The sequence below is a fragment of the Silene latifolia genome, chromosome X (assembly GCF_048544455.1).
Source record: "Silene latifolia isolate original U9 population chromosome X, ASM4854445v1, whole genome shotgun sequence".
NCBI lineage: Eukaryota > Viridiplantae > Streptophyta > Magnoliopsida > Caryophyllales > Caryophyllaceae > Silene > Silene latifolia.
Window position 1 is genome coordinate 3222339 of NC_133537.1, and position 21948 is coordinate 3244286.

General features: G+C 38.3%; 1 protein-coding gene across 2 annotated transcripts; it reads left to right on the top strand.

The window, feature by feature from the left end:
• Positions 1–674: 674 nt before the first annotated feature.
• Positions 675–21804, top strand: LOC141622281 (zinc finger CCCH domain-containing protein 19-like). 2 transcript variants are annotated; one of them, XM_074438328.1, is made up of 17 exons: positions 675–754; positions 877–968; positions 5811–5890; positions 6122–6309; positions 6733–7627; positions 7884–7993; positions 8803–8862; positions 9297–9347; positions 11279–11349; positions 12357–12526; positions 13687–13788; positions 13890–13994; positions 14232–14333; positions 14967–15068; positions 20292–20396; positions 20624–20725; positions 21180–21804. In XM_074438328.1, exons 2-17 carry the CDS (start codon positions 883–885, stop codon positions 21455–21457), a joined length of 2607 nt encoding a protein of 868 aa, XP_074294429.1. In that variant the 5' UTR covers positions 675–754; positions 877–882; the 3' UTR covers positions 21458–21804. The 2 variants fall into 2 exon arrangements, with proteins under 2 accessions (XP_074294429.1, XP_074294428.1); XM_074438327.1 differs by lacking the exon at positions 675–754 and having other exon boundaries at positions 769–968.
• Positions 21805–21948: the final 144 nt, after the last annotated feature.

The following is a 21948-nucleotide window of genomic DNA, read 5'->3' on the forward strand; positions in this document are numbered from 1 at the left end:
TATTTATTAGTATAATTAGTCTTGCTGAAGACGGGTCGGAGCAAGTGACGGGTAATGTCACTCACAAAACGGATAGGGGGGACAAGGTGGGGGCACCCCCATGTGCTTCCCTCTCTCCTCTATTTGGGTCATTTGTGAGAGGAAATGGTATCCGTCACTCCAAAGTGACGGATACGTGCCGTCTTCAATGAGATTTTGTGTTATTAGTAAGGAGAATTTTCAATACAATTTTTAATATATAACATAAAAGATAGTCATTTGAGTTTTTGTTTAAATCGTTTCAATAAATGTATTTTAAAAACCAAACTTTTATAATTTTTAGTAACATGTAGTTGGAGATATAAATAAAGAAAAACGTAACTTGTATTAAAGCAAATGTAAATAATTAAACAGTTAGTCTTGCTGAAGACAGGTCAGAGCAAGTGACGGGTAATGCCACTCACAAAACGGATAGGGGGATAAGGTGGGGGCATCCAATATGCTTCCATCTCTCCTCTATTTGGATTATTTGTGAGGGGGGATAAGGTGGGACACCCCCATATGCTTCCCTCTCTCCTCTATTTAAATTATTTGTGAGAGGAAATGTTATCCGTCACTTCAAAGTGACTAATATGTACTGTCTTCAATGACATTTTGTGATAATTAAATGGAACGGAGGAAGTAGTAAGAGACTTGTCTTTATTTAACCAAGTGGCATATATTTGATCATATTAGAATCAAGGTGGATATCCCCTCATATAAAAGTTCTCCGTAGGTACCAATGTACTAATGATGAATAGCCTACCCCTACTAGTTCTGGTGTCACACTATTCCTCTTTATTACTCTACTCTGTTTTAGTCATTGTTCACCAGTTCCTTTATTTTTTCCATTTTTAGTAAAAAATGCCGAGAAAGAAGAAGGAAGAGATTTCCGAGGATTGGTGCTTTTGCTGCAAAGATGGCGGCTCCCTCATCCTCTGCGAACACAAGTACGCCTTTTTTTTTTAAATTATTAATTTAATTCGTAACGCTTTTCCTCGATTTCTGCAACATTTTCGGTTTTGCAATGTTCGTTTCGGAATGTGATTAACAAAATTGCCGATTTCGATGAATATACTATAGGTTTGATTTCATTGTTTATACCCCAATTTGCTTAGGGATGATTAATTAATCGATCAAATGCAACTTTTATTAAGTTGATTTTGTTTCGAAATTGACATTGTAGGGCCCACCGGAATCGGCCGTGTGTTTTCATGATATCTAGGTCATAACTTGGAGAGCGATTAAGTAGTGTGTAGGGTTAGGGATACAAATTATAGAGTAAGGCTCTGTTTGGCAAAACTACCTGAAAAGTTAGCTGAAAACTGAAAAGGTAACTGAAACCTGAAAAGGTAACTGATTATATAAAAATGTGTTTGGCAAACTAGCTGAAAAGGTAGTTGATTTTGGTAAAATGACGTAAAAAGATATGCAAATTATTTAATATTATAGAATAAAGAGGTACAAAATGGAAAATAAGTCATTTCAGGTACCAGGTACCTTATTTGACCAAATAAGCTACTTGCCAAACACTTGCAAAAAAAATCAGGTAGCTGAAAATTTGGTCAAATAAGCTACCTGAAGTGTCGTGCCAAACGGAGCCTGAGACGGTTTCATACTTTGAGACGATTCATTTTTGTAAGAAAACTATTCTTTTAATGTTAACAAATGAGTTGTTTTTTTTTTACACAATGAGACTATCTTAGAGTGAAGACCATCCACGATATTTATAGAATTTTACCTTTTATTCGAGAGGAAAAAAAAAATTTAAGTAATACTCATAAGATGAAATGTGTATTTTAATGAAAAAAAAGTTATTATACAGATTTAATGATATTATTTTATAACTTTTTTAATAGCATATCTTTTATCTACAACTTATCTTAGCGAGAACGAAATTTTTATCATAAAAAAACCTAGAAGCAAATCTTAAATAGGGAATTATATTGAAATAGGAAAGAAAATAAGAGATTATATCAAAATAGGGGAAATATTTTAGGCGGGAAAACTTTGAATTTTTCCTATTCATTTAGTATATAGGGGATTGTAACATCTTACGCAATGACTACTGAGGTAGGATGACAACCGGTAGAACAGATCTGTATATCTTATAGTGAATTTAAATTTGGTCCATATCGCAGATATTTCACAAATCCTTCTAATAATAAAGATAAGCACTATTAAATATATTATATTTTGGATTTTTCTACGACTTAACCTATTTTTCCTAAATATTTATCTAAATACATTATGTTGAGGCTAAAGTTTTAAAAATGTCAAAAAGTGTCTCATAAAACTATGGGGTCGTTTGATTTAATAGATTGGAATGGAATTACATGTATCGAGTTAGAATCCCATACTCATATGTGTTTGGTTCGATCATGGAATGGATAGAGTAGTACTAATAGGATGGAATGGAGTTAGAAACTTAGGTATATACGTAGTAGATGGGTATGAGATTCTAAGGGGTATTGAATATCCAACTCCATTCAGAAAACCTCCAACCAAACACTAGAATTGAATCAATTTCAATCCATTTCAAAAGCTCTAACCAAACATCCTATTTCTTTCCAAACTCAATACCAAATCTAAAAACAGAAGACATGAATTGACGGTTTTGCCCTTACTATTAACCCACAATCACCATTTCCCCACAACATTATTCCTTAATCTCTCACACCACCACATACACCTCACTACCACCACGACCGACCTCCTCCGATGTGAACACCTGCGCACAACCTCCCCAAACTCTAGCCCACATACCCAAACTCACAACCCCTACCTACACTACTCCACTGCCGTTACATCACCGTCACAACCCTCACCTACACTACTTCACCGTCGTCACATCATTGTCACATCCCCCACCTACACCTCATCCACGCCTCACCTTTCATCTCGCCAAAACTCATCAACCTAAAACCCCTTTCCCTACCCTCAAAAACACCAAGGGGAGGGATTATTGGTGGTGGGACAGGATTTTCTTGGGTAGGGGTGATTAGGGTATACGGGTTCGACATAACTATGGGGTGACATTAAGAGGGACACTCTCGGGAGGCCATGTGTGGGCCATGAGGTCAGACATCGATAGTGGTGTCGACGGAGGGAGGAGGTGAGCGGTGTTGATAGGGTAGTTAATGGGTTAATGTGGTGGTTATGGGTTAATGTTATGGGCAAAAGTGTGGTGATGGGTAATAAGTAAGGGTACAATGGCGAATTCGTGAGATTTGGTATTGTGTATGAAAGAAATGAGAATTTATTTTCATACATATTGCTATATCATACGCGTATTCCGATTTTGGCTATCTCATTTTCATACATACAATACCATTCACTTCTTAGAAAAAAAAAGAGACACCCACCGAGGTGAACAAAAAGTGGCCTGGACAGGTAAACCGGACGACCTGGACTGGCCGGTTCGGATACATACATACCGGTCTGGTCTCCGGTCCCAAAAAATACGGCGACCGGTCTCCGGTCCGGTCCACATTAAAAATAAAACTCAATTTACCTTGTAAAGTAATACTGGTCCGGTTCAAACCCGGAAAAACCCGGACCTAAAGGGTTGCGGTCGGTCCGGTACTCCGGTCCCCGGATTTAGGGTCCGCGGGTTCATCCACTCCAAACGGTCCTTTGGACCGGTGAACACCCCTAGGCCCCTACCTACCACTAGCCAACAACTGTTCCAAATACAAATATGAGTGGAGTTTTGAGGTTGTTTGAGTCTGTCCCTCGTAGGCTCTTAGCCATCATAGAGCCTACCTACGAATAGTCTCCAAAACAGAAGCAACCTTTTCATCATCACTATCACCGAGACTTAGGAGGCTGGAGACTTAGGGGGGTGATGATGCACCGGTTAGGAGGATGGAGGATGGAGGATGGAGACTTAGGAGGCTGGAGACTTAGGGAACATAAAAGGTTGCTAGGGGTAGAGGGAGGCCAAAACACACATGGCTGAGAGTGAAACAGCACGATATGAGATTTCTCGGGCTTGATGAGGGAATGGTGACGGAGAGGGCACAATGGAGGGCAATGATACATGTGGATTTTTAGTATTTGACGTTATTTGATATATTTAATGTTTTTTTATTTAATTTTTAAAATTTATTTGTTTCTTTTCGGATTTATTACACCTTTTACCAACAACTTTCTTATATATTAATACTTGGTTCACTTTTAAGGTATTCCGGACCGTTAAGTTTTATTTCGGTTTTCAAAATCGTTTTAATCTTTATTCTCGATTTAAATTCTAAGTTTTTATAAAAGAAATCCAGACTTCGATTTTAAAACCTATAAGTTTACTAGGCTTTCGTATTATGTTTCACTCCCCTTTTGTTTTTCACTTTTTCTTTTGTGTTTTTCGCATTTTTGAGGTGTGCGTTCACCCATGGACGGTTCTAAAGGATGATTCATGTCAGCCGACCCCAAATCATTTTGGGATTAAGGCTCTGATGTTGTTGTTGTTGTAAATATAGCCATGTTCTATTCCTCTATGCGGACTATGCCTTGTCCCTTGTTGCCTTGGCTTGCTAATGCCTTTTAAATTAGGTGTCTAATGGACACAAGTTGTGCCATTGGCAGTTTTGTACAGTGTTCACTTACTATTGATGTATCATGCCCGGTGTCATGCCTTGTTATTTGTTAGACATTTAGCTTCTGTATGATTATTATGCTATGGACATTCTCGTCTTTATTGATATTAGATGCATTTGCACCAGTTACTAACATCATTTTTGGGAAGTACCACAACACCTAACTGTCGTGTTCTTCACCAAAAGCACCACATAACCCTCCTTATTCGAAAAAAACACAATTCCCACCTTTTGCCTTCATGTCCATCAAAATACGGCCATTGGGTTTTGGAGGTTGACTTAAAATAGTAAAGGATGAATTGTTGTGAGAGAGAGAGAACTATGACTGTTGATACATGGGTGGGGAAGTTGGGTTTTTGGGTGAAAGGGGTGGTGGTAGTGGGCTGGGTGGTAATGGTGGTTGATTAAATGGGAGAGAACGATTTGATTAAGTGGATCTTGTAAAGGGGTTAGCATGGAGGTGTCTAGTTGGAATGTGGGCGATTAACTATGGGGAGTTTTGACATCTTCGCTGATGACTTGTAGTTGTAGGCAACTAGGCATTAGAGCAGTGGTCACTATGGTAGAAGGAGTGATATTAATGGTGGCCTTGTTGATGGCTGTGTAGAGAACTTTGGTGGCTTGTGGAAGGCTAATTTTTATGATGTTCGACATGGTAGGACACCAACAAACACCATGACGGGGAATGAGCAATTGTTGTGATGGATGGGGCCTGGGGGATAAATAGTGGCCTTTTCTCATGTGGTTAGTTGGTTACCAGTCCAAATGGCCCATTTCACGTAGGATTGTAGGAAGTGTTTTTTGTTCAACCAAGCAAGACCATGCTTTATTTGTTTTCTTTTGAACTTCAAGTCTCTTTTCATCATCTGGGAGCTATATGCCTGTAAGTATCGCACACATATCTCCTTTGTTGCGGTTATATGCTAGAAATCCTTTTAGTTATGTTGGCAGGAACAGCTATAGTTCAGAAAGTAAATGAATTGGTCATTAAGTTAAACCTTCTTAGTTCTTAGTGAGTATGTACTGAGTTATGGAATCTCAATGACGTGATGTGTCGTCATGTATTGCCCTAATGCCCTCTCTTTTTGGTGTTACTTTTTCCAGAATGTCATTCCAAATGCTAGCTACTAACAATATCTCTGAAATTACGGAAGAAGTCCGAAATTGTTACTGTTATAATGCTATTTCTGTTCTCAGGGATTGCCTCAAAGCTTATCATCCAAAGTGCGTGGGAAAAGATGACTCATTTCTGAACAGTGAAGAGAGCTGGAGATGTGGTATAGATTTTTCCTTTGTTAATTTAACGACAATCCAACAACCTGCATTTCTTTCATTATATACATTACGTAACAATGTGGCATACTGTTAATGTTCATACTTCACAGTCATTCAGTCAAATTTGTGCTTCACAAATAAAATTGTTCAGTACTTCATTTAGTCATTTTATTACTTGGTGGGACGTTGATTTCCAGACTTGATCATTGAGATCATGATTTTGTATTTTTCAGATTGGCATTCTTGCTTCATTTGCAAAAAGGCTGCTAAGTTCCACTGTATCTGTTGTCCGAATGCCATTTGCGGCCATTGCCTCTGTGAGGCGGAGTTTGTTGTAGTCCGAGGAATAAAAGGATTTTGCAATAACTGTCTAAAATTTGCTTTGCTGTGGGAGGAGAAGAAAAACATAGACTCAGATGGGGTATGCAACAACTACCAAAGTTTATCATTGATTATTTGTGTGTTTATTTTAGACCAACAATGCTTAAACAAGGCAATAATGACTTTTTTCTCTCATCATTATACTGAAACAGAGTGTCGCCTGTTCTATAAAGCCAAAGCTTCACAACTCTTTACTTCGTCAGCTTAGGAGTATGATGGAAGCAAGCTAATTAACTCACAAAACTCCCTGCTGTGACACAATTTTCACGGGTCGCATATTCACATGAAAATAACTTTTCTTTTATGGGTCATTTGCATACACCCGCCTTCGTTACCTTAATGGGAGCCATTAAGGCACTACGGTATTGTTGTATAATGAAATACTGTACTAGGTTTGTAATATGATTATATGAACGACTTGTGACTTATTGGCTCATAGTATATTTTCATGTTTGCTTTTCAGGGGAAGGTAAATTTTTTAGAAAAGGAGACATGTGAGTTTCTATTTATGGACTATTGGGAAATTATCAAGAAGAATGAAGGTCTAACACTAGAACATCTCCAAAAGGCAAGCGTTTCTTTGAAGACTGGGAAGAACTTAAAAATAGTCGATAATTTGGATGAAGTTGGTAGAAGTGACAAAGACTTGTTGAATCTAACGAATTATGAGGACTGGGAATGGGAGGTTGTAGAGGATTATGCTCCTTCTCGAAAAGGAAAGAAAAGAAAGTCAAATGCATTTAAGAAGGGGAGACAATGTAAGATGCAACCAAAGAAGCAGAAGTTCCGTAGCAAAGAATTTATTGGATGGGGTTCAAAACCACTAATTGAATTCCTTACCTCTCGTGGCATTGATACAAGTGTAGAATTAACAGCTTATGATGTAGTGGGGACTGTTAGCAAGTATATTGATGAAGAGAAACTGGCACACCCCACTCGTAAGAAAATGATTGTCTGTGATGAAAAACTTTCAACTCTGCTGGGTAAAAAGGTGGTGAATAAACATAGAATATGTAACCTACTAGAGGAGCATTATGCAAAGAATCATGAAGCTTCAGACGACGATTGGTGTATTTCAGAACTAATGGAAGGGCGACCCCTAATAAAATCACGTTTAAAGAAAAAAAGGAGTCGTGAAGAGAAAGGTCAAATTGAACAAAGAGAGGTTGCAAAAAGCTGCATGGCATCTCTTGTTCCGGAAAATATTATGCTTGCTTTCTTGAGAAAAAGCATAGTTGTAGAATTACTGAAACAACCTGACACCTTTGAAGATAAAGTTATAGGCAGCTTTCTTAGGGTCAAATCAGATCCGGATGACTATATGCAACAATATTCTCATCAGCTTGTGGAGGTCACTGGTAAGAATCATCATATTATTTCTTACGATAAAGAGACACATTAGCATATGTGTCACCCTCGATGTACTTTTATAAATTTTATCTGTTGTTAAAAAACAGCATGCTTTTGTCCAAAAGAAACTTGGTCAATGCTCCACTTTATTTTCAAGTTTCCATGGAGTGGCTGTAGAACTCCAATTCATTGATTCATTATCGCGCAACCAATGATTACTGAAGTTCTCAGTTAACTTGATTGCTTATTTGATTCTCCCTGTAGGTATAAGGAAATTGCCTACAAAAGGAGCTAATGTTGATATTTTGTTCCAAGTCTCAAGCATGCCCTTGGATATTAGTTTTGAAATGCTTTCAGATATTGATTTCACCAAGGTATGTAAGACGTCATCTTTATATGCTGCCTAACATAATTGTCCCGTACTAACTTTCTCTTTTGTCATACTAGGGTATTATTCAAAAACATCTCTCAGAACAATATGTAGGCTACCCTTTAGAACTTAGCCATCTGTACATATAGTAACTTCTGAGATCTCTGGTTATATGTTTCTTATTCCCCTCTCTATGTTTTCTCTCCCCGTCCATACTTGTGAGTAGTGAACTTACTTCTTGAACACAGTTTTCGTTATGGGTAGTCCGCGGACAGTCTTCTGCATTCTCTGTATAAGGTTAGGCTGCACATCTGACCCTGCCATAGATGAGGGTAGTCTTTGTTAAACTTGGCTACTAGTGTCGCACTCCCTCCATTTCAGTCTCAAAACCCCATTTTCCTTCTTTTTGTTTGAGGAGAATTGTGAACTATGGAGCTTATTCTCTAAAATGGAGGGAGCAACATCTTTTAAGTGTGTAATTTTTTAGCTCTACTAGAGTCTTATCATTTCATTTGCAGCTGAACCAATTACTCAATATTAATTTTTGTTTTGTAATTTGATTGAATATGACCAAATGGTTATCTATTTTGTACGCGCTTCATATATCTCAAAGTAGTGGTCAATTGATGTAATTTTCTTTTGGGGTGATCCAAGAACTAGCCTCTCCGTGTTATAACCTATGGTCAAGGTTGCATACATTTAGCCCCTTACTCTGCTCATGGCGAGGGAGTGGGGGAGCATGCATTGTTGTAATGTTGCTGTTGTACTGGTGGCGTCTTCACTTGAGTTCTGATATTGTTTTTGTCTGTTCAGGATGAGTGTGATCAACTGAGTCAGAAAGTCAAAGACGGAGTTCATAAGAAGCTTACTGTTGTGAGTACTTCGCAGTATACAGTAATTACGTTTTCCTTTATGTATTGCTTGTGTATGACGGGTATATTTTATAAAAGGGAACTTGAGGCTTTGATCAATATTTCATTGCATGTAGAGAACTTCGAAGAAGGCATGCATAAGTCTAGCCGGTCTTTAGCTCTTTTGACTATGCTGAAACTTTAATGCGTAAACCTAGTATTTGAACTTAAACATGCTTCCTTTTAATATCTTGATATCTTCTATAGTTAACATAATGCAGTTGAATTGGTAAACCAATTACTCAACATGTCATTTTGCTTTATTCCATCGTAATCTAGAACCAAGAGTACTCAGTCTTTGGCTCCATTGTGAGTGGAAGATTGTTGGGAATGGAAATATTCAAAATATTTTTTGTTAGAATAAATTTATCATTTTTTCTTCTTGCTTTGTCTAAGGTGGAGCTCAAGCAGAAGGCCTCGCAATTGCGTGAAGATATAACTAAACATGTATGTATTCTCACTACTCTAGAAGACTAGAACTACATTTTTTGATTTGAGTGCTTGTTCTTTGAACCTTGGATCTGTGGTTAGGTATGTTAATAGAGATGTGGGTGGCAATGAGGGAGATGATTTTGATGTGATGCATGTCCATTTTCAACTACTGACCCCCATTTGCCCTCACTTGATTTTACATGAACATAAGTTCATCCTCTAGTTTAACTTTGAATTTGATAGATTACAATTGAGTAATTGACTATGAAACTAGCATTGTTATTTGTGAATGTGCAACTTAGCGTTCTTGAATTGGTGATTAACGATGGCCGAGTGAAATGATGTGGTCGATATGTTTGACCTTCAAAGTTTGTTATTCTCTTCATGTTAATTTTGTCAATCTTATTTTTTCTGAACTTTTTTGTAAAACGAATAGAGGATACCGTTAGAGCACACCAAGAGGATAATGATTGTATACGAAAAGAGAGTTGGACAACTAAGCTCTCAAGCTATCATGACTAATCTTAACCTACAAAAAAGAATAAATGTCGTACAAGTAAAGTGGTTCTTGGTTAATTTTGGGAATTATATGGACTTTTCTCAAACAAGCTAAAATAAGTGGAAGTTAACTGCTATTAATCATTTAAAGATGAGCTCAAGCATATGTTCCTTGCTAAGAGTGTCACATACGAGGACATATTTAAGTGTCAGACTCCCTATTTATGAGACACTAGGACCTTATTTAGGATTTAGGACACAAATACAGGGACAGATACTCAAAACTAAAATCTAATTAAAATTTGAAAATATTTAGAGTTTTCCAAAGGCTGAAGTAGAGATATGTTTGAGAACCAAGCCTTGAAATCTTGAATTTAAATACTTCGTATGTTTCATACACCATCTCTTCTCTACTTATGTTATGCGAGCCTTCCTATTATGCCTGTGCTAGGACAAGGGTCAGCGTGGTAAGGATCGCGTATGGACTCCATGCTCATATCCTTTGGTTGACACGTGCCTTAGTTGAAATCACAAAATGGCCAACTATTGACTTTTTACAGTTGCATTACATCTAGTTCAGCTTCTTGTCCTATTATCTAACCCATGGCACTCCTGTTCTCTGGGAAAACTCAAGTTAATATGCTCTGAGGTTTTTCATCTATTTGGAATTGTCTCTACATGTACTCAAGAATGTGTGAAGCAGCCGGTCAGGAAAGTCTGATAGGAGGGAATCATTCTGTTAAGAATTGAGTTGGTAAATCGTAGCAAAACATGCATCGGTTGCTTGTGGAGTCCAACTAAGGCAAACAAGTCAATAGTTGGCCATTTTGTTCCCATTGTTAAAGAAAATCTCATGGTGCCTCTTGGATGAGTCCCACTGTTAAAATACACTGACGTAATTTAAGTTGACTAATCTAGCTACCTGCCTATGTTGTAGACTTGTAGCACAAGAGAGGCGCTATCTTGGCAAAACTCACAGGGGTTAAATTTTTTCTGTGTTTTGATTTCTAAGTCTCATAGCTTATATAAATAGATAAACTATTTATCATGTTTTCTTTTCCTTCTCCCACTTCTCTTTCTTCATTTATTTTATGTATGCAACTGGTTATTGATGGCTTCTATGATGATACATGTCAAACATTCCCTGATCATTTTGAAGACTTTGATGTTAATGTTGTTTGTTTTGGTTTCAAAGGCTTCTTCATAGGTAATTGGTAATATTGGTCCACGTATCAACCTTCGTAATATAACTTATTCTGCTGGGTGTTTATGATAGTTTGATACCCTTTATGCTAAGTGTTCTGGCCTGTCTAACTGATCAATTTCTCCTTTATTTTTTAATTATCAATGATCAACATTGGAAAAAGACTTCTTTTTCAACATTATTTATCATTCTGTCTGTTTTGCTATTAAAACTCCATTTCTTTTCGTGTTTCTTGTCTCTTCAGTGGATTGTAAAGGAACTTGCACGGCTGAAGAATCTTATTGACAGGGCAAAAGAGAAAGGGCGGAGAGGAGAGTATCCTTTCTGAGTTGACCATATGTGCTCTGCCAGTATTAACTTATTATGTGTGTATATGAAAATTTGTTTTTTGTTAATTAGGCCTTCAATCCATTATTTTTGGCAATAACAAAAATGCAATATCCAATGCACTTATGTGCGATACTTGGAAGGTGGGTGTTAGGGATAAGAGGAGGTATATAAATTCTTGCTGATATACATACTCTCCTCTTAAAGATAAACTTTGGTGCTTCTCAGAGAATGCAGTTGTATGATCAAGAATAACTCTGCTCCAACTGACATCCTACTTCGACAAATAGGAGTAAATGATTGATAACGCTGCTAGATACAATCAGTCTTGAAAATCTATTGTGTGTGAAATCAAAGGTCCGTGCTTGCTTTCAGCTTGGTTGCACATTAAGCATAAAGTTCCCTCAAATTCTTTTTTCCGAGGGATTGTGAGTACAGCACAAAGAAAGTAGAAAGTAGAACTTGCAATGATAAGCCCCAGTTACCTAGCAGTCCCTAGGTAAGCCTCTTCATTGGGTAGGAAGTTGACTTTAGTACTTCACTAGGTACTGAAGGTACTCCTGCTTCTTTTGGTCAACCAAATAAGCACACAAATATAAAAATCCCTAGTAAGTGCCACTTTCTTGGAATTATCTGTTAACGAAACTACAACATTGACGACATCCTTTTCTGATGAAAGCTGGAAAATTCATGGAAGAAAAAACTGCGGTAGAGACTAGTAAATTTGAAGCCTGATAAACATGCCAAGTGTTGAATAGGAAAGTTTCCTATTTTATGCTTAGAGAAGGTTAGATAGTACCTTCATGTATTTCGGTGATGCATAATTGAGGTTCCCGTTTCTATTGGTAGTTGATTCGTCCATTGTACAACTAACTACAATGTGTTGGAAATCAAGAGGCCTTCTATAATCGTCTGCTACATGGTGGATTCATCTCTTTTGATGCTCAGTAGTTGCCCATTCTGTTCCCTTTTGTGTGGTCTTAATAGTTCGTCAGATTAATGGAGTATACAGAGAAAAGAAAGCTGCTTTTGCTTCCAGATGAACAGTTGCGTTTAATGAATGAAATACCAGAAGTGATAGCAGAAGATTTGAATCTCAACAATGAAAGCAGGAATTTCGTGAATGATACTTCTTATGAAGATTTAATGGGAAGGGAGAAAACAGGTGAGCTTCTGTCTCTTTACGCTTTGGATGAGTCTTCTGGTAAAATGCATATTTTCTAGCTAGCTATTTTAGTGAGTTTAGCACCTAGTTAGTTTGGCATCATTTCAGCTCTTTTGGACGAAACAGAATTTATTGACGTTCATTCCCGAGTATGTTTACGGAGATTATTGTCTGGCGTGTTACTAGGCCAAAATTACGCTTGTGACTCTGTGAGTGCTTTGAGGGGATATACCCACTAATGAGTTAAAACGCAATTAATCCTTACCAGGCTATTATCACGAAAGACTGGACAGTTAACTACGTCCATGTAATACTAATAGTACTCCCTCCGTTTTTTCCGTTTAGTCCCATTTCAGATTTTCTGTGAGGGGAAATTTCAATATGGGGCTATATGCTAAAGATGAAGTATCTCGCAGGTAGGCCTAGGAGAGTCCGATGCCCTTTGATGTTTATCTTTCTTAAATAATTTCTTGCTCTATCTTAGATGGAGAAAGACGACAATAAAAACTTGTAGTGGAAAATGATAGAAGGGATTCAGTTAGCATTGTTAATTTTCACTCTCTATGTTAACTGGTTAACTCGAAGCAGGTTATAGAAAACAAAACTGTTGAGTTTCTATGATGATTGGGCAAAGAAAGTGCGTGATTGGTACAATGAAGTGCAAAAAGTAATCCTTACATCCTAAATCTTAACTGATAATTAAAAAAATGGGTAAACAAATTAGAAACCCAGTGCAAACCCACCTTTTTTACCCTTGCATTTTTATATTTCCTTGTTTACCTTGCTAATGTACTATGTTCGAGCAACACACCCTGGTAATGGATATTATGGAAATGACGAGAATAGAATGGAACTCTTGCTTGAGGCATAAAGGTGACTGGAAAAAGAGGGCATGTTCAATCAGTTAAGACCCTGAATGTATGGGAACACATTTTTCTTGGAGTTCTTTATCAAAAAATTTACCGGCAAGATTCCTCACAGGCTCTTTCTTCTTTGATGGTGTTGCTTGAAATATTCTATAGTGGTGAGCTGTTGTTCAAAAGAATGTTTATTTCTAATTACACAATATCTTGACTGCGAAAGGCTCCCTACTCTCTATAGCTTCACGCTCATGAGTCATGCCATCCTCCAAAGTATTGATTAGGACTTCTGCTTTTCAGGAGATGCCAGAGACAGTGAAGCTGTTACTTCTTCAGTTTCTGCTGGAAGTGCGGAGCTCAGGACAATAGAAGTGAAGGAAGAAACCCAAGAAATCAAAGGAGGTAGCGTTTGTATCTTCTTCTCTGGGAAAAGTTCCCCACTCTCTATAGAATATTGAGCTCCTGATACTGTCCGCACCATTGTTTGGGAGTATGCTTTTCAGGAAATGTGAGTGATAAAGCTGTTACAGTTACTTCATCAGTTTCTGCCGGAAATGGGGACTTGGGGACTTTCGAAGTGAACGAACAAACTCAAGAAATCAAAGAAGGTGACATTTTTATCTTGATATACTTTTTATGCTTTGGTGTTCTGCTTAAATTTTCATCTTAATCTAGCACTAGATGCTCAAAGTCTGATGTGTACGACTGTTATATACTAACACATCTTTCGACAAAAAATAATGTAATAGTGTCTTTGACGTCTGAATGTTATGGTGTTAAGTATATTAGGAAGCTCTTTCGCTCATGATTTTCTCAGTAATTTTGATCCACGATGTGCTTTTCAGGAGATGCCAGTGACAGTGGAGCTAATATTTCATTTGATTCCTCTGCCAGTGAAGACTCCAGGAAATCTGAAGCAAGAGAACTCATTCAAGGCAATATAGCAGGTAAACTTTTATATTGGTGCTGTTTCTACTTAGATGTATTTCTCAAGTGTCCATCAAAATTGCTGCAGGCATTCAATCAAAAGCCAGGACCCAACAAATGATTCTATAGTCTACCAATCTTGTACTCCCACCCATTTAGAAATTCCCCATTTTTCTTTTTTGGCTACTTGACCCATTTCTAAATTTGTCAAGCTTTCAGTAGTGAAATGTCTTTTTAACTCTCACACCTTGAAATCAAGTAACACCTTTTCACTTATGCTCCACCTATATCCTATCCCTCCCCTTGTCAGTTGCTCTACTCTCACACCTTGAAATAGCTTCTTGCTTGAGACATAAAGGTGAATGGAAAAAGAGGACATGCTCAATTAATTAAGACCCTGAATATATGGGAACACAACTTTCTTGGAGTGAGTTCTTTTTAAAAAAAAATACCGGCAAGCTTTCTCACACGCTCTTTCTTCTTTGTTGGTCATGCTTTAAATATTCTGTAGTGGTGAGCGGTTGTTCGCAAGAATGTTTGTTTTTTTCTAATTCCACAATATCTTGACTGAGAAAGGCTCCCTACTCTCTTTAGCTGCGCTCTCATGAGTACTGCCATCCTCCAACGTATTGATTGGGACTTGTGCTTTTCAGGAGATGCCAGAGAGAGTGAAGCTGTTACTTCTTCAGTTTTTGCTGGAAGTGCGGAGTTCAGTCCATTAGAAATGAAGGAACCAACTCAAGAAATCAAAGGAGGTAGCATTTGTATCTTCTTCTCTGGGAAAGGTTCCCCATTCTGTATAGAATATTGAGCTTGTAGGGGTATAGAGTGTGCGGAAGCGAATAGATTCAGCTAAAGATAAAAGAGAAATTAAATAAAGACGATAAAAATGACACCGGGATTTTTAGGTGGAAAAACCCTCTATAAATAGAGGTAAAAAACCACCGGCGAGAGAGCCAAGTAATTCCACTATAATAAAATGGGAGTACAAGAATATTTCCTCAAAGTAGATAGATAATAGCCCAAGTATTATACTCTCTACGGGTTAAACAATTATACCCGAAATATAGAAAGAGTGTATAAGAAAGAGGAATGTATGAGGGAGAAGTAGATATGTTGTGGTGCGTCTTCTGCCTTGGACATCATGGGTATTTATAGTACCCAAAGCACATGTGAATTCAATAAAAAATATAGCCCACCATAGGTAGTGTATAGCTCACCATAATTACTGCAAACTTTTGAAAATAAGAGCACACCCTTTTGGACTTTAGTTTGTTCACATTGGTTGGCAGACAAATAATGAGCACCGTCCAACAAATCTCCACCTTGACTCATTATTTAGTCGAAATGCTCTACTCGCCATGAACACCTCTTTTAGGTGTGGATGACACCACTAAGTTAAGACAATGATCGAACTTAGGCTGCATGTAAATGGCTTGGTTAACATATCTCGAGGATTTTCGGTTGTATGAACCTTCTCGACAGTAAGATTTCCTGCAGCAATAATATCTCGGATAAAGTGGTGTCTTATATCAATGTGCTTGGTCTTCGAGTGATGTTTGCTATTCTTGGTCAAGTGGACGGCACTTTGACTATCACAAAATACAACAAGAATGTCTTGTCGTAGACCAAGTTCACTTACCAAGCCCTGAAGCCATATAGCTTCTTTCACCCCTTCATGGCGACAATATATTCTCGCTTGATAGTTGACAATGCCGCAATGGCTTGTAATGAAGAATACCAACGATAGCGAGCCACAAAGTGTAAAGATATAAGCGGAAAGTGATCTTCTCCGATCTAAATCACCACCATAGTCCGCATCAACATAACCGACTATGCCTCCGGATCGGCTCTCTGTCGATCAAATACCAAACCAACATCGATTTAACCCTTCGGATAACGAAGAATCCATTTAACGGCTTCCCAATGTTCTTTGCCTGGATTGTGCATGAATCGCTAACAACACTAACAAAGATGCGCCAAATCTGGTCGTGTGCACACCATGGCATACATTAAACTTCCAACGGCATTTGAATAAGGAACATGTGACATGCGCCTTTTACCTTCTTCATTTTGTGGACACTTTGTTGAGATGACAATTTAAAGTGAGCGGCAAGTGGAGTAATAACGGTTTACAATCTCGCATATTAAACTCCGTCCATCATCTTCGGGACGTATTTCTTTTGTGACAGAACAAGTTTCCACTGCTGACGATCCCTACTAATCTCCATTCCAAGAATTTTCTTGGCGGGACCTAAGTCCTTCATATCAAACTCACTTTCAATCGAGCCTTTAACTTGTTGACAAGAGACTTGTCTCGTGCCGCGATCAACATATCATCGACATAAAGTAACAAGTACATGAAAGACCCATCGACGTCTTACGAAAATAAACACAATTATCATAACTACTCCTCGAGTAGCCATGTCCAACCATGAAGGAATCAAACCTTTTGTACCACTTTGTCTTGGAGACTTTGCTTTAGACCATAAAGAGACTTTTTCAAACAAAGATACATAGTCCTCTTTACCAGGGACAACAAAACCCTCGGGTTGATGGATATAGATTTCCTCTTCAAGATTACCATGAAGAAAAGCGGTTTGACATCTAACTGCTCCAACTCTAAATCGTGCAAAGTAACTAGAGCAAGTAATATACGAATTGAGGTGTGACGGACAACAGGAGAAAATACCTCATTAAAATCAATGCCTTCCTGTTGATCAAAACCTCTGACAACAAACCTTGCTTTGTACCTTGCATTCTCAACACCGAATGCCTTCTTTTCTCTTAAAGATCCACTTGCAAATCGATAGCTCTCTTACCATCTCGGTAACTTCACCGATCCCAAGTTTCATTCTTATGAAGACTCTCAATCTCTTCTTGCATAGCCGCAACCCATTGTCTTTGAATCTCCATTGGAGGTAGCCTCAAAATAACTTTTAGGCTCATCACAATCATCAATTTCTTGTGCAGCGGCCAAAGCATAAGCAATATTAGCACTTTGGCCAACGTATCTTTGAGTCGATTTTCTTGGTCTCTGTTCAGGAAGATCTCGAGCCATAGACCACGGTTGTGGTAAACCTCGTCTTAGAGGTTGACGTTCTTTTTGTTGTGGACTTCTGTGGTCGGTGGTAACAGTTTCATCATTAGAATTTGGTGGAGGGTAGGAAGTTGGGACATCTTCCTCCGGAGTATTCTTGGCCGCGACCTCAAACTCCACCTTCTCTACGGTACTCTCTGTATCATCCGTACCGCAGGGGAAGCAACAATATCTCTTCCAGAAGATAACAAAGCATTCTCATGAAAGGTTACATTTCTACTATGAAAGGTTTTTCGAGACTCAGGGTCATATAAACGGTACCCTTTAACCCCTAAGCCATAACCTAAGAAAATGCATTTTTTAGCACGAGGTTCCAATTTTCCCTCGTTTACATGAGAATATGCGGGACAACCAAATATTCGAGATTAGAATAATCAACAGTTTTACGACCAAACTTCTTCGGAATATCATTGTCTAACGATCTGTTTGGGGAGCGGTTGATCAAATAGCATGCGATCTAGCCGCTTGACCCAAAACTCTTTTCCCATGCCGAAATGAGAGAGCATGCAGCGAACTCTCTCCAAGATAGTTCTGTTCATACGTTCTGCGACTCCATTTTGTTGAGGAGTACCTGGAATGGTGTGATGTCTGGCAATACCTTCCTTTTTGCAGAATCGATTGAAATCATTTGAACAGAATTCAAGACCATTGTCTGTTCTCAATCTTTTGATCTTCTTACCAGTCTGGTTCTCAATCAAGACTTTCCACTCCTTGAAAGTGGAAAACACTTCGGTCTTGCTTTTAAGGAAATAAACCCAAAGCTTTCTAGAGAAATCATCAATAATGGTCAACATATAAAAACATCCTCCTTTTGAAGGAACTCTAGAGGGACCCCAAAGGTCAGAATGGATGTAATCCAATGTACCTTTGGTTCTATGAATGCCCTTTGAGAAGCTTACCCTTTTCTGCTTACCAAAAACACAATGTTCGCAGAAATCAACCTTACCGGTACAATAGCTTCCGATGAGTTCTTTTTTGTTGAGGACACGCAATCCCTTCTCACTCATGTGGCCCAATCTCATATGCCACAATTTTGTGCTATCGATGGATGAGACAACTGTAGCATGGAACTGAAATGGTTGAACCTGCAAAGCACATACAAGCTACCAGATCGATTTGCCTTTAACAATACAAGAGAACCTTTGGACACTTTTAAAACTCCACCTTCAAATGAATACTTACACCCAAGTGATTCAAGAGTGCCTAATGAAATGAGATTTCATTTTAAATCGGGGACGTGCCTGACACCCGTCAAGATTCTGGTAACACCATCATGTGTTTTAATTGTAATTGTACCTTCACCAACAACTTTGCATTGAGCATCGTTGCCCATCAAAACAAGACCACCATCTACGGGTTTGTAGGTGGAAAACCGATCTTTATTAGGTGACATGTGAAATGTACAACCAGAATCAAGTATCCACTCATTTATGGACCTTTGGACAATGTCGTGCTACTAATAACTCCCCATCGGACTCGGACTCAACGACACTAGCTTGACATGGTGATCGGGTTGTTTACCTTTACCCTTATCATCTCTTTCTTGCTTATTTTTCAATTTAAAGCATTCAGAGACTTCGTGACCTTTTTTCTTGCAATAACGACAAAACTTAGAGTTTTTAGCTCTAGACTTTGACCTGGACTTATTATTCTTTGTTACTACCCTTTTCAAAAGTTCTCCCTCTAATAACCAAGCCTTCACCCGAATTTTGGAATGAATTTCGGTATCAAATTTTTCTTTTGACAATAAGTGGGACTTGACATCTTCAAAAACTAATGTATCGTTGTTTCCATACAACATGATTTCTTTGAAGTGTTTATATGAGGGTGGTAGTGAGACAATAAGCAAAACGGCTTTATCCTCATCTTCGATAGTGACATCTAGGTTCTCCAAATCTACTAAAATAGAATTAAACTCATTTAAGTGAGTTTGTATGAGAGTACCTTCTGACATACGGAGTGTGAAGAGACGCTCCTTGAGACGGAGCTTATTTGCGAGGCTTTTGGTCATGTAGAGGGACTCCAACTTAGTCCATATTCCTTCGGCGGACTTCTCTTTAATGACCTCCCGCAACACTTCTCGTGATAGACAGAGCTGGATCACGGACAATGCCTTCTCATTAAGTTCTTCCCATTGATCATCCGTCATAGTGGCTGGTTTCTTTGATTTACCATCTAAGGCTTTCTTTAAACCATTCTGGATAAGAACGGCTTGCATTTGGACTCGCCAAATTGCAAAACTAATTTTACCATCAAATTTCTCAATGTCGAATTTGGTCGACATGATGAAATATCTTAGCTGAATATAAAACGGCTCTGGTGCCAATTTGTAGGGGTATAGAGTGTGCGGAAGCGAATAGATTCAGCTAAAGATAAAAGAGAAATTAAATAAAGACGATAAAAATGACACCGGGATTTTTAGGTGGAAAAACCCTCTATAAATAGAGGTAAAAAACCACCGGCGAGAGAGCCAAGTAATTCCACTATAATAAAATGGGAGTACAAGAATATTTCCTCAAAGGCCGATAGATAATAGCCCAAGTATTATACTCTCTACGGGTTAAACAATTATACCCGAAATATAGAAAGAGTGTATAAGAAAGAGGAATGTATGAGGGAGAAGTAGATATGTTGTGGTGCGTCTTCTGCCTTGGACATCATGGGTATTTATAGTACCCAAAGCACATGTGAATTCAATAAAAAATATAGCCCACCATAGGTAGTGTATAGCTCACCATAATTACTGCAAACTTTTGAAAATAAGAGCACACCCTTTTGGACTTTAGTTTGTTCACATTGGTTGGCAGACAAATAATGAGCACCGTCCAACAGAGCTCATGATAACGTCCACACCATGGTTTGGGATTATGCTTTTCAGGAAATGTCAGTGATAAAGCTGCTACAGTTACTTCATCAGTCTCTGCTGTAAATGGTGACTCGAGGGCTGTTGAAGCGAAGGAACAAACTCAAGAAACCAAAGAAGGTGACATTTTTACCTTGATATACTTTATGCTTTGGTATTCTGCTTAATCTGGTATAAGACCCTCAAAGTCTGATGTGTACGAGTGTACGACTGTTATATACCAGCGCATCTTTCGACACAAGATTACGTAATAGCCTAATAGGGTCTCTGAATGTATTGTATTAAGTACACTAAGAAGCTCTTTCCCTCAATTTTCTCCGTAATTCTGATCACAATGTGCTTTTCAGGAGATGCTTGTGACAATGGAGCAAATATTCCATTTGATTCCTCCGCAAATGAAGACTGCAGGAAATTTCAAGCAAGAGAACTCGTTCAAGACAATGTAGCGGGTAAACTTTTATATTGGTGTTGTTTCTACTTAGGTGTATTTCTCAAGCCCCCATCAAAATTGGTGCATACATTCAATCAAAAGCAAAGACCCAACAAATGATCTATGGTCTGCCAATCTACTTTTTACTCCCGCCTATTTAGAAATTCATCAATTTTCTTTTTTTTTTGCCTCATTTCTAAATTTGTCGAGCTTTAGTTATGAAATGTCTCTTTTTACTCTCACAGACTCACACCTTGAAATCAAGCAACACCGTTTCACTTGTGGTCCACCTAATAACCCTCCCCCTGCCCTTGTCAATTGCTTCCCTCACATGTCGTAAATATATTATATTTGTGAGCTAATAGCTATTCCAGATAATTGGAGATAGTATGTTTCTTTGGCATGAAAAATATGTGTAGGGATGTAGCCTGTAGGCTGTATTGATACCTTGTTTTAATATATAATATACATAGGCATCCCGGAAGCCACCGAGACAATTTATTTGAGTAGTGATGATGATGATGACAAGAGTAAGATAAAGAAGCTGAAGAGTACCGAGTCCTTAGCGGATGAAATAGAGACAGCGGAATGGTACTGCATGGGTCCGACTGGAGACAAAAGGGGGCCTTGTCTAAAGTCGGCACTCAAGAAATGGAAAGCACTGTCTCCTAGCTATGCTGCCAAGTTCAAGGTATGGAGAAAAGACCAAAGTTCTGATAATGCAATTCCTTTGTCAGAGTTTGTTGGCTGATTGAGCCAAGTACTGTCAACGATACCACTGCGCACCGGAGATTCACGTCTTTCCAATTAACGTGTTTTGTGGCTCTATTCGGTAAAGCTGAAGACTGCATTGTTGAGATTACTCGGTAATATTTAACCCCCGAAAGCACAGAAAAAGTACAGAATTGAAGGGGCCTAACCGTAGAAATTTAACAAGACGGTAATTCGAAGAAGCCATTATGTTTGTAGTCCATTGCTTATTTACCTAGAGGCTAGTGCTGCTGCTGGCCCCTGTTTTCTTGGCAGGTAAATCCAGGCTTCCACGGACCAGAGAAGTTCCTTAAAGAGAACAGTTTTCTACTTTTCGCCTTCTCTCAATCACCGTGCCGTTATAGTGGGGAAGTAAGTCAAAATAAGTAAAATAACTGCGTATTACGGAGTACAAATACATGAAATTCTAAATGCAAATACATGACCTGAAAACACGGAATTATTATTCATGAACACCATAAACTACCATCT